At 43.1% G+C, this 15,502-nt stretch overlaps 1 protein-coding gene across 3 annotated transcripts in view; it reads right to left on the bottom strand.

The window, feature by feature from the left end:
* Nucleotides 1-1,764: 1,764 nt before the first annotated feature.
* gpr4 (G protein-coupled receptor 4) overlaps nucleotides 1,765-15,502 on the bottom strand; it is a 40,412-nt gene continuing 26,674 nt past the window's right edge. For 2 of the 3 annotated variants that reach the window (XM_046389895.1, XM_046389897.1), the window contains exons 2-4: nucleotides 7,813-8,551; nucleotides 5,960-6,224; nucleotides 1,765-5,528 (exon numbers count right to left, since the gene is read on the bottom strand). In XM_046389895.1, the coding sequence (XP_046245851.1) occupies nucleotides 4,807-5,528; nucleotides 5,960-6,224; nucleotides 7,813-7,941 (1,116 nt within the window). In that variant the 5' untranslated portion in view covers nucleotides 7,942-8,551 and the 3' untranslated portion in view covers nucleotides 1,765-4,806. Of the gene's footprint in view, nucleotides 5,529-5,959; nucleotides 6,225-7,812; nucleotides 8,552-15,027; nucleotides 15,182-15,502 lie in introns of all 3 variants that reach the window. The other variant, XM_046389896.1, reaches the window with a different exon arrangement.

Raw genomic sequence — 15,502 nt, 5'->3', positions numbered from 1 at the left:
CATCCCTCCATCCTCTGTAACTTTCATTCTTTTGCCTCCGTTGCTGAACTGCACTCAGGCCAAAAATAAATGTGAACAACAACACAATCATCCTCTGAGTCCCGGATGTGTTTCTGTATCCTTACCTGATAATAAATCACTCTAATAATCAGGTGAGCTTTTGGTAATGACAGCATGGCCTCTGGTGAGCTGCTATATTTAGACCTACAGCAGAGGTGACCGGTGAAGCATAGAGGGCGAGAGACAATGTTCCCTCAGAGAGAGGAGTTATGTCCTTCCTCTCTTCGAAAGAACATGAAGGAATGTGCAAACACTCCCCTTTCCCTTCTTTTTCTCTCACACATGTGCTCCTATGTATCCAAAAACACACACACATGCAGTTTACCTTTACGTATCCCGTGTGTTACACAAATACACCCATTTTATTTCGAGCTCTGTTCTTTCTCCCTGCTCTCTTTCACACGCCTACACACTGTCCTGTCTTGTATAACACAGTGTGAATGTGCCCACCCCCATGAGGACAGGTCGTAAATATAAGGTTCCCTCAGATATGAGGGGTAACAATGGGAAGGACACACACACACATCCCACAAAAGAAAAAAAGCACACGCACACACACAGAGTGCAGACATTGAAATAGATGCAAATGGGCACATGCACACAGACGCACACATGCACACATCCCACAGTGTGTCCTTCATGTCATTCTTTAGCTGTGCGACTACAAGTTGAAGTGAAGAGTGAAGAAAGTGACTTTGTGTTGGCAGCATCTCAGACCTGCTGTTCAATGCAGTGATCTGTTGCCAGAGGATACGTGTCGTCTTGCAGGAACATGCAGCTTTTTTTGGTTTAAGGTCTGTGATTTGTAACATTCATTGTACATTAACCCAGTCTGGATTTGTCAAGTCTGCTGGGAGGAGCTGCTGAGATGGATTCACACGCAAGCCTTTCCAGAAATGCCTCCTCGCTGATAGAACTTTAAGATAGAAGTATAAGAATCTCAGTGTGCTTTGAACCGTCATCCCACAGGGCTAAAGACGAAAGTGTTTATGGTTGTTCCAAATAGTCACGCCCAAAGTGAGCGAAAAACTTGCGAGGTGCTATTAAAAGTTCAGGCAGTCCCTCCTGGGATAAAAGTTTAAATGGTTATTGGCTTCATTTGTGTTTAATCAAGCCCAGATGACTGATTAGGTGTGCCTGTAAAGTAACGCATACATGGGTCACTTAGCACGCATGACTCATTTTTAACTGAGGAAACGTTTGTACTTCATGCACTTCGGCACATTTTTCACAGCCTGTGCAGCTGTGTTATGTTTAAAAAAGCAAACAAAAAACATTTAAAACTCAGAGCCAAGTGTGAATCTCTTTTTGTTCTCTGTGCTGTGCGCGAGTCGTCCTTTGCTGTAACTTTAGTCCTAACTACTGCAGCAGAGAAGAAGACAAAGAAAAGGAAACACATGCAATTTTACAGTTCGGCTTTGTGTTTTTTTTTTCTAAATGAGTTTTGCTAAACTTTGGGTTTCTTTAAAACTTATTTTTACCACTCGGTGTATATTTAGATCTCAGCAATTACAGCAACGGTAGAATGTTGTCATAACTGAAGGAAATGCTGGAAACAAACAACAAAAGGAAAACCAAACAGACAAAAAAAGGACAGAAAACAGATTGTGATCATACACAGATCACCTGCTCCATCCGGCTTTTTCAGCCAATGGAGGCCAAACAAACAAACAAACAAATAAACAAACACGTGTGGATGCAAAGATTCGTAGGCATAATTTATTCCTCACTGACATTGTTGATGAACAAATACACATTATGAAGGCGGGTACCTCCTCTCTCAGACTAACATACAGATGCACAACCTAAGCAACGGTACACACAGCAACACTAACAAGCTGAAGGTGACCAACAAATCTGCCTTAAGGTCACTGCACTGCACAGAGGAATGCTCTCCTGCCAAGAAAACATGGAGAAAGGTGTGCTGGGATCACCTAGACACTTCTCAACCTGACATGTAAATGTTGGCCAAGTTCCCATGTCATTGTTATTTACCCGAACATACAGTTGTTGAAATGCTGAGTCACAAAAACAGCAAAAGAAAATGTTGAAAATAAAGGACTGGAGTGCGCTTAAGAGCAAACAGACAAGAAGGTTAAAGATGAAGCCAACAGCTAACTTGGTTTTCGCTGTTGAAGATGCCTCTGCTCAGACGGCTGCGTCCCATCAGCACTTTTTTAAAGCAAAGACTACACTTCCTTTATGTGCAGTATTCACTGCTCTGTTGTAATATCAAGGATCCCAACAGGTTCTCTTCATGTGTGATTTACTGTAAAATCAAGCAGGCAATGAGAAAAAAACCACCCAGCTGCTTCGCTTTGCATAAAAGGAATAACTTTCAAATTCTGTGCAGTACATGCGACATCTGTCACTGCCATTTGTTACCATGACAACGAAATTCACCTGACTGTGGGTGGCATCTCAGGTCAAATGACTGTGGATCTGCCCTGCACAGAAGTCAGTGGGAAGGACTGACCAATCGGATGGTCTGTTGAAAGTGTAAAGTGGTGTTGGTTGTGCACAGACTGACGAGAGCAGCTTCAGAAAAAGGATGTCAGCGTATGATCCAATTGCAGTAAATAAACGCAGCTTATGACCACTTTTTAAGATTTCTTCTGTTTTCCTGACTGCTCCCACCTGGCATCACGACGTCAGGAAGGAATCGTCTTACGGGAAAACATGGCAGCTAATCCAGCAGATTATAATTGTCAGATATATTTACACTAAGAACAACCAGCTTCACATACAAAAGAAAGGACATGCTTGCAAATCGTTAATTTTAAATAAATTATTGTCACCTTGCTTTTTAAATGCTGCCGCAGTTCTTCTGACCACTGGAGACATTTTCTTTCCACTAAAGAATTTTTTAATTTACTTTCTGACATTGGAGAGCAATGTTTCTTAGTTTCACTAAAATGACAACCTTAGCAGGAAGCAGCATCGCCTGCATCACGTACAAAATCTTGCCATTTCAGGGAAACAGGAGGTTAGGTGTGAAAACGTTGTTGTGCAATGTGTATAAAAAAATACTGAAAATAAAAAAGACATACTGCTTGGCTTTAGGAAGCTCGGGACAGTTCGAATTAAAAGCATCTGTTTGGAATAGGAATGTAAACAGTATCAGGTCAAAAGTTGGAAGCCTTTACAAAAGCCCCTTTGCATGTTGGTTGGATTCATGGAAGTTCAGTGATGGTTGACTGACAAAATAGTTTCAGTAAAGGCTGTCAGAACTATTAAGCAATAAAAATTTTGCACCTCCAGCATGCAGATTCCTATACTTTAATTATTAATGACAGCTACTTCATGCACAGACATTTAAAAATAACAATAATTTCAGCTGTTTCTATGACACTGTTTTTCTGCTCTTTTCATTGCTCTCAACATAATGTTGAAATAAATGAGAAACTGGGTTTTCAAACTGAGCTGACTGCAGTAAAAGGCTTTCATTTGGGATTTTCACTGTCATCTTAGCTGTGTGTCATTTTGCTGTCTGTGTCAATGAAAAAAAAAAAACATTGCAAGAGACATTTCCACTCTCTGCCTTCTTGTTATCACAGTTTACGAGCTGAGGTACGTCATAAGGCTTTGTTATTTACTTATTAAAAAAAAAAAAAAAAAACTAATAAAGAATTTTTCAACAAGCATTAAAAATGTTTTTGACCAGTAATCTACAACACAATCATTTATTTTTATTATTAATCTTCTGCTTTTCTTCTATATCCCATAATCCAAATGGTACATCTGGTCGTCAAACCACAATGTCCTGCATCCAGCCTTCGTCCAGTTGGGTGTCAAAGGAAAGATGCATCCTCTCAGACCACTAACACTACTCAGCAGAGCATAATTCCACTTAAATGTTCAAGAATGTCTTCCTAGGCATTGTGAATGACTCCCAGAGCTACCGTCCTTATGAGCTGCACCAGTAACATCCAGCTGGGATGTTAGCTGGTCTGTTGATCTGTTCCACTTCGGTTCGGACTGAAATATCTCACCGTCTACTGGATGGATTGGTATGTGACACTCATGGTCCACTGCGGCTGAATCCCGAGGACTTGATCCCCTGATGTCCCAATTAGCGCCACCAGCAGGTCAACATTTACACTGGTCCACTTCATGGTCGACTTCATGATCCACTGGTCCACTTCAACTGACTTCACGACCTCTAAAGGTAGCGACTGTCACACCTTGTCAGCCACAGCTGCATGCTCAGATTAATGATAACATTAACAAACAGTCAATCAAGCAAACAAGCATGCAGTGCAGCTGCGCATTGGCTCACAAACTACAGCTTTGAGTTATCAAAGTAAAACCGAATCAGCAACAGAGAACTGAGCCTGACAAGCTGTCAGTGTGAGATGTCCTAAAATGATCACAATACGAAGATTAAACCTTTACAATTACAACATGACCTGTCAGCAGGTGCCACCATCAAGCCAGATTTTACATTTATTGTCCTGCTAGTGGAAAGGCTCTAACAGTAGCAAAGTAGTCTACCTTCACTTTTTATGAACCCAACAATGTTCTCTTGGGCTTTGTAAGCATTTCAGTCTTACATAGGCTGCTACCATGGCTACAGACCTTATGTCTTGTGCATTTCATTAATCTCATTCCCGCTCTGGCTTGTTAATGTGCCGTTCAGTGGGAGCTATTACCTCAGGCATCTACAGCCTCATAAATGCATCTGACTTCACCCAGAAGACATCAGATCCTGTCAGTGTGAGGAGTTTCAGTATGCTCCCAGTAGGATCACTTCCTTACACTGAGGATGGTCATCTGTAGACATTCCTCCTTCAGAGCCACCAGTTCTGTCTTGTAGCTGTTCGTCTTGCCTCCATCTGCGTAAACACAAGGCTGCTTCTTCGCCGACAGCGGCGTTTCCATAGTCACTGAGCCAGCGTTGAGTATGTCGGCATGTGATGGCGAGGAAGAGGAGCCCCAGTGGCAAGCTGCAGACAGTAAAGCTGAGAGAGCCTTGCCAACGTCGTGCCTGGCCCCCTCATTGACAAAACAGTACAAAATGGGGTCAGCGACACAGTTGAGGCTGGTCAGCGCCAGTGATACATGGTACGCTGCAAACAAGCTCTCCTCCGAGCCGCAGTCACATGGCTTCCTTAGAAACATGACACTCCGCACCAGGAGGAGGACGTGGTATGGTCCAAAGCAGAGCAAAACGATCAGGATCAGACTCAATGCCAGCCGCTGAATTTTGGCCTTTTCCTGGCGCTCTGTTGAGATGTTGCAGCGCACTGCTGCCAGGATCCCGCGGTAGGCAACGAGCATGGCTGTCCATGGAGCGAGGAACCCCAGAAATGTCCTGTAGAGGTTCATCCCTGCCACCCAATCCTGCATGGGATACTTTTCAAAGCAGAAGGTGTGGTTGAACCGATCCTGGAAGAGCTCATCGTGGAAGAGAGGAGCGGAGTTGGCAACGATCTCAATGATCCACACCATGGAGCTGACCAGGACAGCTGCAGGAGGTTCAGGAGAAGAGAGGAAAGAAGAGAACAAAGAAACATTATTTTCACCAAACAATATGCCACTATCCTTTCCATGACGATTCAACACTTGAATGAGGCCCTGGAATATCATTTTGTTTTATTGAAAGTATTTTCTTTAGCAGACATCCTCTTTTAATTAGTTATTTATCTCTACACAAACTAAATCTGTGGTGTCAGGCAACAGAAGATTTGAAGACACGCATCTTCTCGGGGCTCAGCGCTGTTTGGGAAACTAATTGTTAAACGCAATATATTCATCCTGCAAAAACAGGATGAGGTCAGATTTCAAAGTACTGAGTCTTGTATTACTAGGAAAGTACAAATTCAGGAACATATATATTAGGTGCCTGGTATTACAGACACTAATATTTAAAAGTACCATAACCTTTAACCCTACATACCTGTCTTGATTCGTCGAACCTTGGCGAAGCGCAGAGGATATGCCACGGCCAGGTACCTGTCCAGTGAAATACAGCAGAGAAAGGCGATGCTGACGTAGATATTCGTGTAGAAGATGAAGCCGAACAGCTTGCAGCTCTCCTGACCGTGGATCCAGTCATCGTGCTGTAAGAAGTAGTCGATCCACAGAGGAAGAGTGGTGATGTAGAGGAGGTCGGCCACTGACAGGTTGATCAGGTAGATGCCGAGCTCATTGCGTTGGCGGACCTGGAGGGACGAGGAAAGGCAGAGGAAACGTGATGGAAGGAAAAGACAAGGAGGGAGAAGTGAGACGCGGAAGTTAGAAGAGAAAACGGATGAAGACAGACACACACGCATGCAATGAGAGAGTTATGAGTGTGTCAAGCTTTGTTCAACTGCTGTGCTGTTCACATAAAAGTCAGATGGTCCAGAACGACATAATGAGGCTGACAGTTTCTGTTTACTTTTTATGCATCCTTTTAAATGTGTGAGGAGAAAAAAATGCAAATGATGTTTGTATTTCCATCAGCTACAATTCATTTGGCCTTTGGAATGTCTAAACATGGAACTAAAGGAGATCCCTCTTCTGTTGCTCACCCTGAGGTTTCTCCCATTTTTCCCTATTAGAGGTTTCTTCTGGGAGTTTTTCCTCACTCGATGTGAGGGTCGAAGGGCAGAGGATGTTGCTATGATGTTATGTAAAGCCCTTTGAGACAAACTGCTCGTAAAAATGGGCTATACAAATAAAGATGTCTTGTTTAAGGCAAAATCATAGGCAAACGGATTAGGTCTGGGTGTATTATCGTTGTTAAGGTATTTAGGGAAGGGTAGATGTTCAACTTGTCCACTGTTCACCTTTGATTAAGTCTTTCGAAATCGATTCATCAGCTGGTTGTTTCCCATGCAGTATTGATGTTAATATTTAGGCAGAAGAGCCCAGTAACGCTAACAGGCGCAGGAGAACATTTGGGAACTACAGTAACCATAATGCACCTATGAAACAACTGCTCTTTCGATTAGTGCGTCTGTGCCAGTAGACGGTTGGACAAGAAGCCTTGAGGTGAAAGCAAAGCAACAATCTAATGTTGAACCGTCACTCACTTTTAATGATGTTTGTGCTTGAAAAAAATATGAGTTAGTGAACTTGCTTGAATGAAAAGTCAATAACAATTCCTCCTGCTGCTGCTGCCAAAGCAAACTGACAGTCTGTGGGAAATGCTGGATGCTGGATGCTGTATGAGAACGTGTCTGCAGTGCTGTGCTGACTGTACGTAGTGAGCACAGCGCTTACAAAACATACAAAGAGCTTTTGTTGTAAATGAAATTACCCAACAGTGTGTAAAGGTACAGCTGAAACCATTAGCCCACTGACAGCAAATTAAATCTGTTTTGATAAATTATTTTTCATCATTTTATGATTCAAGTTTCTTAAATGTGAAGATTTGTTCCTTTTCATTTCAACTATTTGAATATTTTTAATGATTTTGGATAAATGGTTGGACCAACCAAGCATTTTCAAAGTGTAACTTTAAGCCCTGGTTTGTCATGTTGGCATTTCTCACTAATTTCAGTATTTTTACAAACCAAATAATAATCCATAAATGGAGAAATTAATCCATGATGAAGATGAACATTAGCTGCAGTTTTCTAGAAAAAGCAGTTCAAAATGCACAAACTTGACAACAACAACTTTAGGAGTTTACTTGCATTTACAACACGAGTGTTTTCTAAGAAATCTGATCTGAATCGTTCCTCCAGCACAGTGTGAAACCACGAGTAGAGTGACACATTACCTACTGATCGCAGGGTGTGTGTGTGTGCGCTTCCTCCTTACCTGCATGTAGGCAGCCCACAAAGCCATGCAGTTAGTGGGCAGTCCCAGAACGATGACTATGATGTAGAGCGTGGGCTGAAAGAACTGGTCCACCTTACTGTCCACATCACAGAATGAGATGTTGCACATTGTCCTGTGTGGAGCACTCCGAGTGTGTTTGTGCGCAGGTGCAGGTGTGTATGTGTGTGCTGCTGTTCTCAGCTCTGAGTGTCCCTCTGTAGTTTCACCACATTCCAGCTCCAGCAGTTTGACAGTGACATGCCGACTCTGGCGTCCTGCTCGGCTACCACACGGCTGTCCAACGTGGAGCAAAGGAAGAAAACAGATCTGTCACTTTCGGGGCATCTCATGGTTCCAGTTTAAAGCACTGTCCTTCTCACCCAGGGGGGTTTGATGTGTCATAATCCTCTCTCACGCTTCAGCGCCAGCCCCCACATCCCTCAGCATGGAAGAAAAGAGGAGAAGAAAGGGAGGAGCGGGGGATAAAATGTGGTGAAATGAAAGCCGCCTTATCGACGTTGTGCCAGGCCTCCTGCGCCTGGACAGGGCCTCATCAATCTTTTAGAGATTAGAGATATGCCAGGTCCACCGCGAGAAGGAGAAGCTGAGCATCAGTGTGTGTGGGTGGGTGTGTCTCAAGGCCCCGACGACACACAAAACTCCTCTGGGATGCGACTTCACAGAGCTTCACCACTCCGGAGCCGATATTTAATCTGCACTCCAGAGCATCTGCAAGATACTGAGAGAGAAAGAAACGATAAATTACGATGCTTGAAAAATAAACGTCAGCCAAAACAAGAGAAAAATAAAACAGCTTGTTTTTGTGCTGTTGTGGGAGATCTGCAGCAACTGATCAAGATCAGAAAGCCACCGTTTATCAGCTTAGCAACTGATTTGCAAGCCGCTCAGGCTGCACTCAGAAATAGGTGAGACCAGTTTATTTATCTGCAAACTCTGATTAGTTGTGTGATAGAATGTGAACTAGTCAAACCCTTTTCTTCTAATATGTTGAACTGTGCTGCCGTGAGGGACTGAGGTACAGTGCGAATGAAAGAAAGAGGCACAAAGAGGAAGTTTTTTATGCGAGTACAGTTTTCTTGTGATATTCATACAGTGACTTTCTAACATCTGGTATGATAACACAGAACATGCTGACCCTCCGTAAGCCACAAAAAGATCTTACTAACAGACAGTGCAGGACATGTGATTAGCATTATGTAAGCTTTCATATAAACCTGACTTTACCACAGCAGAGCAGGATGGGAGCTCAGTTTCCACTTCACCCCTCCACTTCTCACTTTCTCCACCCTGAACTCGGCTTCTGTTTATACATCTTGGAGCGCCTTGACATTTTTGCATATGGCTGACAAGAGTCCACATATGCTTTCAATCACTTTACTTGAGTATGAATCCTAAGCCCTGTGAACTCCCTTCCTTCAGAGTTTCTATATGTTTCAGCTTCTTTTCATTCCTCTTAGATCGACAGATTTCAGAAATAAGTGTTTTCAAATTGAAGAGCCTACTGGATGTTACAGCTTTTACTTATTTCACTGAAATGCTGATCTCAGGAAAGCTCAAATTTGAATCATTAAATATAATCATATCAAATAAGTCCTGCTAACCAGAAGCTGTGTTTTTTTGTTGCCTTAAACAAGACCGTGGAATCAGACTTCCTCTTATGGAGAGATAAGAAAGTCTAAGTTCATCCTCTGTGGACCAAGAATATCCACAGAAAATTTCATGAAAAACCAGCCAGCAGTTTTTTTGTTTATGGCCGGCTCGTGCTCTGCACACTCCTACCACATGCATGTGCCAGGGTTTTATTTGTGCAGGCTTTGAGACTATTTATATTATCAACTGTGAAGATACACAAAATGTTTTCGTGCAAATCTGGCTGTTAACACTGACTGAAATCTGACTACATGACTACACAACAGTGGGTGTGGGCATGAAGCCGGGTAATCTATTTCTATTAAAGAAAAAAAAAGCAGGCTTGCTGAGTGTTCACTTCCTGCTTCAAAGTCGCAGCGAGAGGTTTCAGAGATGTCTGTCACAAAACAAAACAGTTTAGAGTTTAAGAAAGCAGCTTCAGCCTGCTAATGTGTGTCATCACTGACTTTGGACAGAGCTGAACCAGTGCTATGGTGACACAGTCAAACATGGACGACAGCACACACACGAGAGGGCTGAGTCAGGTCATTTCTGCAGTGACTTTGTCAAATAAGTCTTTGTTGGCGGAAACACCCATGTCGTTAAGCTGCACCACACCAGGGTCACAACAACTCTGCCGTGATCTGTTATCACACGCATCACAACCACAGTGTGGAGATATCTGACTGCTACGGGTCTACCTGGTTACTTATCTTTACCAAAAAAAGGTTCAAAATGGAGGTTCATGTTGCTGCCATCAACACACAACTTGAAAACTGAACTGTTTGCCTAGTTAGCACTTCACGTATTATAACTGTGTCCTTGGTTTCAGTGCGGGCACGTGTCAAGTCGGAGGTAAACTCCTTTGAATCTCCTCAAAATTATTAATTATTCATTCATTTTTTAGTGTAGTGAAGTAAATCTGAGGATTATCTCCTGGTGTGTGTGTGTGTGTGTTTTATATATATATCAGATGCTAACAAAGTTGACGCCCATAAGCAGCACTGAGTCCACCCTGTCGTTCAAGAGGGGAAGAGACAATAATGACTTTCCATTTCTGGGAGGTAACACGTCCACTCCTGGAGGCCCGAGAGACAACAGGAAGGTCCACCCTGAGGGTCTTGTTCTCATTGGAGGAAGACGCCTCATTGTCCAGGTCCTCCTCAGTCTCAGACACTTTCTCCTCTATCACTGTCACTGTCAGAGCTTGGACAGAGCCCAGCCAGCAGGAAACCTTTGTTTCTCTCATTTGAGAGAGCAGAGAGAGCACCAGGAGAGGCTCATTTGCAAACCTTTGTATGTTCCTTTTCCATGGGAAAAAGTTCTTAAAGGAATTATGTTCCTCCTTCCCATGTCGTGCAAACTATCAGGGCTTCTTGGCACTACTACAGATATGTTAGGGCTCTAAAGCACAGGGAAGTTTTGCAAATTATACACTTGCATGCAATAGTGGTCTCAGTATCAGCCACAACAACAAATATGTGTAAAACGTTAACATTTTTCATATGTTTCATACAGCTACAAACAGCCTGGGGTCAAAGAGGCCCCACATCGCAACTTTCATTTACAACATCATTAGAAGAAGGTTTAATGTCTCTCAGCTTCACCCTGCTGTCACAGGGCTCCACTATCAAACAACCGAGATCACATCTGTCACCACTGAGCGCCACACACAGCGAGCGCACTTCCTCATTAGATACAACAGCAGGGCCACATGCCGGTGACAGAATCGCTCCCAATCAACCCGATCACCACCTAAAATCTGTTCTCAGGGTGTGTGTGTGTGTGTGTGTGTGGAGAAAAGGGTGTGATTCCGCCCTCACATCAAACTATGAGAACTTTGTTGTTATAACCACAACCACTTTTTGGGGTCACGTTGTCAGTCCTCCAAAGCAAAGCGACTAACCCAAAGGGGTTTTGTTTTCCACGGGGTAGAAAACATCACTTGTGTTATCTTTGTCCGTCCTGTCACCAGAAATGTGGTTTGTTCTGTAAATTTCAGATGTTTATCACGCCGCGTCTGCATGCGATGGTGCCACACACGCAACTCCCTGTTGGTATTCATGCTAGTGAGAATATGTGTGTGTTTGTCCTCGTGGGAGGTTTCTTTATACCTCGTCAGGTCAGCAAATAGCTGTTGGGTTTCTGAGTCACAGTCACAGAGGACGTGTTACACACACCTGACACAAACACATAAAAACTTTTAGTTTTATTGCTGTTGCTGCTGCTGTTTGAATTAATTTCCGAGCTCTGACTTAACGAGCAATGAGGTCATCATCTTCAGTGTCAACATGCATTTCTTCCTGAAGTTTTTGACCAATAGCAGCACTTTGGAGCAGCTTTTTTACAGGTGGGTTTTGTTTGCACTGCGCACAAGCTGGCAGGAGACAGTTAGTGGTAACACAGCATCACACGTGCAGGAGAGTTTACAGCCATGTTTAGCGTCACAAAACCGAGTATTTTAAAGGAAAACCTGATCTTTTCCTAACCCTAACCAAGCGTTTTTGTGTGCCTAAACCTCACTTTACTTAAAGCACAGTGCTGTCCCTAATTTAGGAGAAACCTCCACAGTCATGGCATCAAAATATACAGACGTTGCTTCCTTATGTTAGCACAGACTATCCCTGAACTTTTTTTCATAAGAGCATCTGCTGCCCGCTGAGCTGCTTTATTGAAGGCAGTGCCTCCAATTTCGTACGAGCTTTATTATCGCCTTAAAATAATCAAACGTCTCAACACGTCGGTGCTTAAAACCTCACTGCAGGACTGCTATCTAAAACTCAACCTAAAACTCCCTCACTCCTTCAATACGAGCGGCTGTTAGCAGCTTCATCTTTTCACAACAACAAGCTACTGACCTGAGTCACTGAAAAGATGCATCTTCATTTCATGTTAAGAAAAGAAAAAGGAAGGAAGTGCAATAGAAGAACTAAGAATTTTATTAACATATTCTCACTCGCATGTTACACACACTGGAGGAGCAAAAGTACAGTTCTGCAATGATGTACTGTAACTGGAGGTTTCAGACCACAAATCAAAGCTGGAAAGCAGTTCAAAAGGTTTATTGGTAATTAAGAATTAGGAATGTGTGTGTGTACAATGGAGGCCTATATCAACCTGTTCTGTGTCATCTGGTGCAGCACAGCAGCGTCTGATCTGCTGCCAGAGGAGATTAGGTCAAGGCAGCCATACAGACGTCATGCTGGCTGTCAGCACACACACACATACACACACACACGCACATATTTTCTCTGTGTTACACAGAAACATGTGTTTTCTCCTTCATATTCATTAACTTCACTTGTTTAGACTTTTTTTTTTATTGCAGTGATGTGAAGCTGACATTTGCGGGGTGGCGTGAATCATGTGACGCAGCGGCATTAATTTACCATTTCTCATCTATGTTATTTACTAACATTAGAGTGTCTTACAGTTTCTCACACTGCTGTGTAAGAATCTACATACAAAAGAAAACAATGCACACTCAAACATACTCGTCAGACAGTGTGTTCAAGCTGACGTCCTGCCTCTCACTGGACAGATAACCAAACTTGATTGGCTACAGGGTGGCCTATCAGATTTCAGGGGCCCCCTTTCTGAACACGCCCCTGACAACTTGACCTCCACAGACTAAATCTCCCAGAGCAAAGAGGAACAATAAACAAGATGAGATATGAGCACATAAGTCAAATTCGAGCTGTTAACGTCACTGTGAGGTAAAGTCAAAGTCACAGAATTCACAGTTTGATAACACAAATCTCACTTATCACAAATCTTATCCTCAGTGAGGCAGTGGAAGTTATTGGCACATGATAATGTGCTGTAACACTGAAAAACAAAACATGCCTCAGATAAATCAAAATGCTTCACCGGAGCAGGACCACTTGAGACTGTGGAGCCAGGAGGGAAGACGACACAAAGAAGAGCCTGACCCGTGCCTTACAAACCGGACACATCAGGGTCAGTAATGAAGTTATTCACCCTGTGTATCAGTGTGTGTGTGTGTGTGTGTTCTGCATTCAAACTCAATTTCCGACCTTGACAGCGAAGACACTGATGGAATGCGAGGGCCGGTGCTCACTTCTTGATAAGGTTGTGAGGCCTAATGGTTTATTCAGGTTCACGCCGTCGCCATTGTTTCCATCAGCCACGATGACATTACACTCAGAGGACTCACAGAGATCTGGAAACCCGCTGATATCAATAAAAGTCCAATTTTGCAAGAAACCAGTGGTCAAACAGTCACGTTAGGAATAAAATTGAGTCAGTTTATCTAATCTACTTTATTAAACCACAGTCAGTGTACCTGAAATGTAAATAACATTAAGTCTTTGGAAAAGGAAAACTTTGTGCACACAACTGCACTTAGCACTGCAGTTTATGAAGTACAAGCCCACTTCTTCTAGATTAGGTTTGTTTGGCCTGTGACTTCCTTTCAAAATTGTCTAATAATGTCTAAAATTGTCTGCTCATTTCTAACCCGTCTGACTTCATGGTGGTGATGTTTCCAGATGTGAGTAGATAACCTGTGGAGCATATTGTTAGCATGGAGAGAAGAATCTACTGATTTCAGTGGTTAAACTTAAAATTAGGTTAAGCTTAGGGTAAGGGCTGGCCAGTGAGGGTCCTAAAAAGTTTAGATGCAGCAACCCGTGTGTGTGTGTGTGTGTGTGTGTGTGTGTGTGTGTGTGTGTGTGTGTTTGGGCTGTTTGCCAAACATTCCTGTTGACAGTCAAACAGTGGAAGCAGGAAGCCAGTAATGCTACGCTATCAAACATGTTAACACACACGCCTCTTACACCTAACAACTCGGTCACATTCAGGACACACACACACACACACACACAAGTTCATTTCCCACATTCAAACCTCCAAACTTGTGTAAATGATCCAAACCAAAATAGCGAACACTTCAGCAGGAAGTATGACAGGCGGACACGCACAGTCGCAACCGAGCTTGAAGGAAAATTACACTCACGATAAGGTTCATCTGTTTTCCCATTTAAAGTGCTGCCATCGGAGATGACCCAGAACACATTTCAAAGCTGGTGGCCAAGACGTCCATGTTATTTCTTTAGCCTCGTGACTGAGCCTCATTAGCGTCAGTGACGTGTGAGGGCCGAGCCCCGGGGTGTCATCACGCCTACACTTCATTTTCTTTGGCACAAAACACGGCAGAAACATCTCCGTCACTCTTCATTTGTATTTGGTTTGTTTCTGTCTACAATATCTGATTACAAATAAACCAAAACAAGTCACAAGGAGTCACGACTGACTTCTTCAGGGGAGTTTTGGTGACCCGATAGGCGCCAGGTTGGAGTTTTGGCACTGCAACCTGGACGTGTCTGTTTCGTTTTTTAACTTACTTTGTCTGTACAGTCTGATGTGAACATCTGGGATGAAACACTCACTGGATTTTCTTTCTCTTTCATCCCCTCTTCAAGTCTCTGTTTCCCTTTTCAAAATCCCTCTTGTTCTCAAGGAGAAACAATGAGGACAAGAACTTGAGCTACAGCCAAGCTGTCAATAGAAAACAGGACACTCGTGTTCCTGTGCTCAACTTACCAACATTTTTGACATTTTCATCAGGATTCTTCGAGCAGAGATTCTTCAAGTTCATGGTGTTTATTTTGAAATGCGCCGACAGCTCGACCTTGAATGTCCCGACACGTCACCTCACTGTAACCTGCGTTCCTGTTCGCTGCACTCTCGGACGCCTCTGGGGATTTAAAAAAAACGTCAAAGTTTCTTCATGGAGACACTCTAAGCTCATCCCAAATCAGATCCTGAGTCATTCTGATTCAGTTCAGAGAATGCAAGATGTTTCACCCATCACGCCGTATGATGCTCATGTGGACTCTGTAGTGTTCTCATCTGAAAAATCCTACACATAAACAGTCTGAACAAATTGCTTCAAACCGAGTCTTGCATCAAAGCACTCCCTGGATCACCTTGAGAGTATTTGTTTTCACTTTAAGAGGCTTCACTGGAAAAGGCGAGCCTCACCCTCACAGTATTTATCCAGTGACACACGCTGTGA

The sequence above is a fragment of the Scatophagus argus genome, chromosome 5 (assembly GCF_020382885.2).
Source record: "Scatophagus argus isolate fScaArg1 chromosome 5, fScaArg1.pri, whole genome shotgun sequence".
In the NCBI taxonomy this organism is placed as follows: Eukaryota; Metazoa; Chordata; class Actinopteri; family Scatophagidae; genus Scatophagus; species Scatophagus argus.
This window is presented reverse-complemented; position numbering and strand designations above follow the sequence as displayed.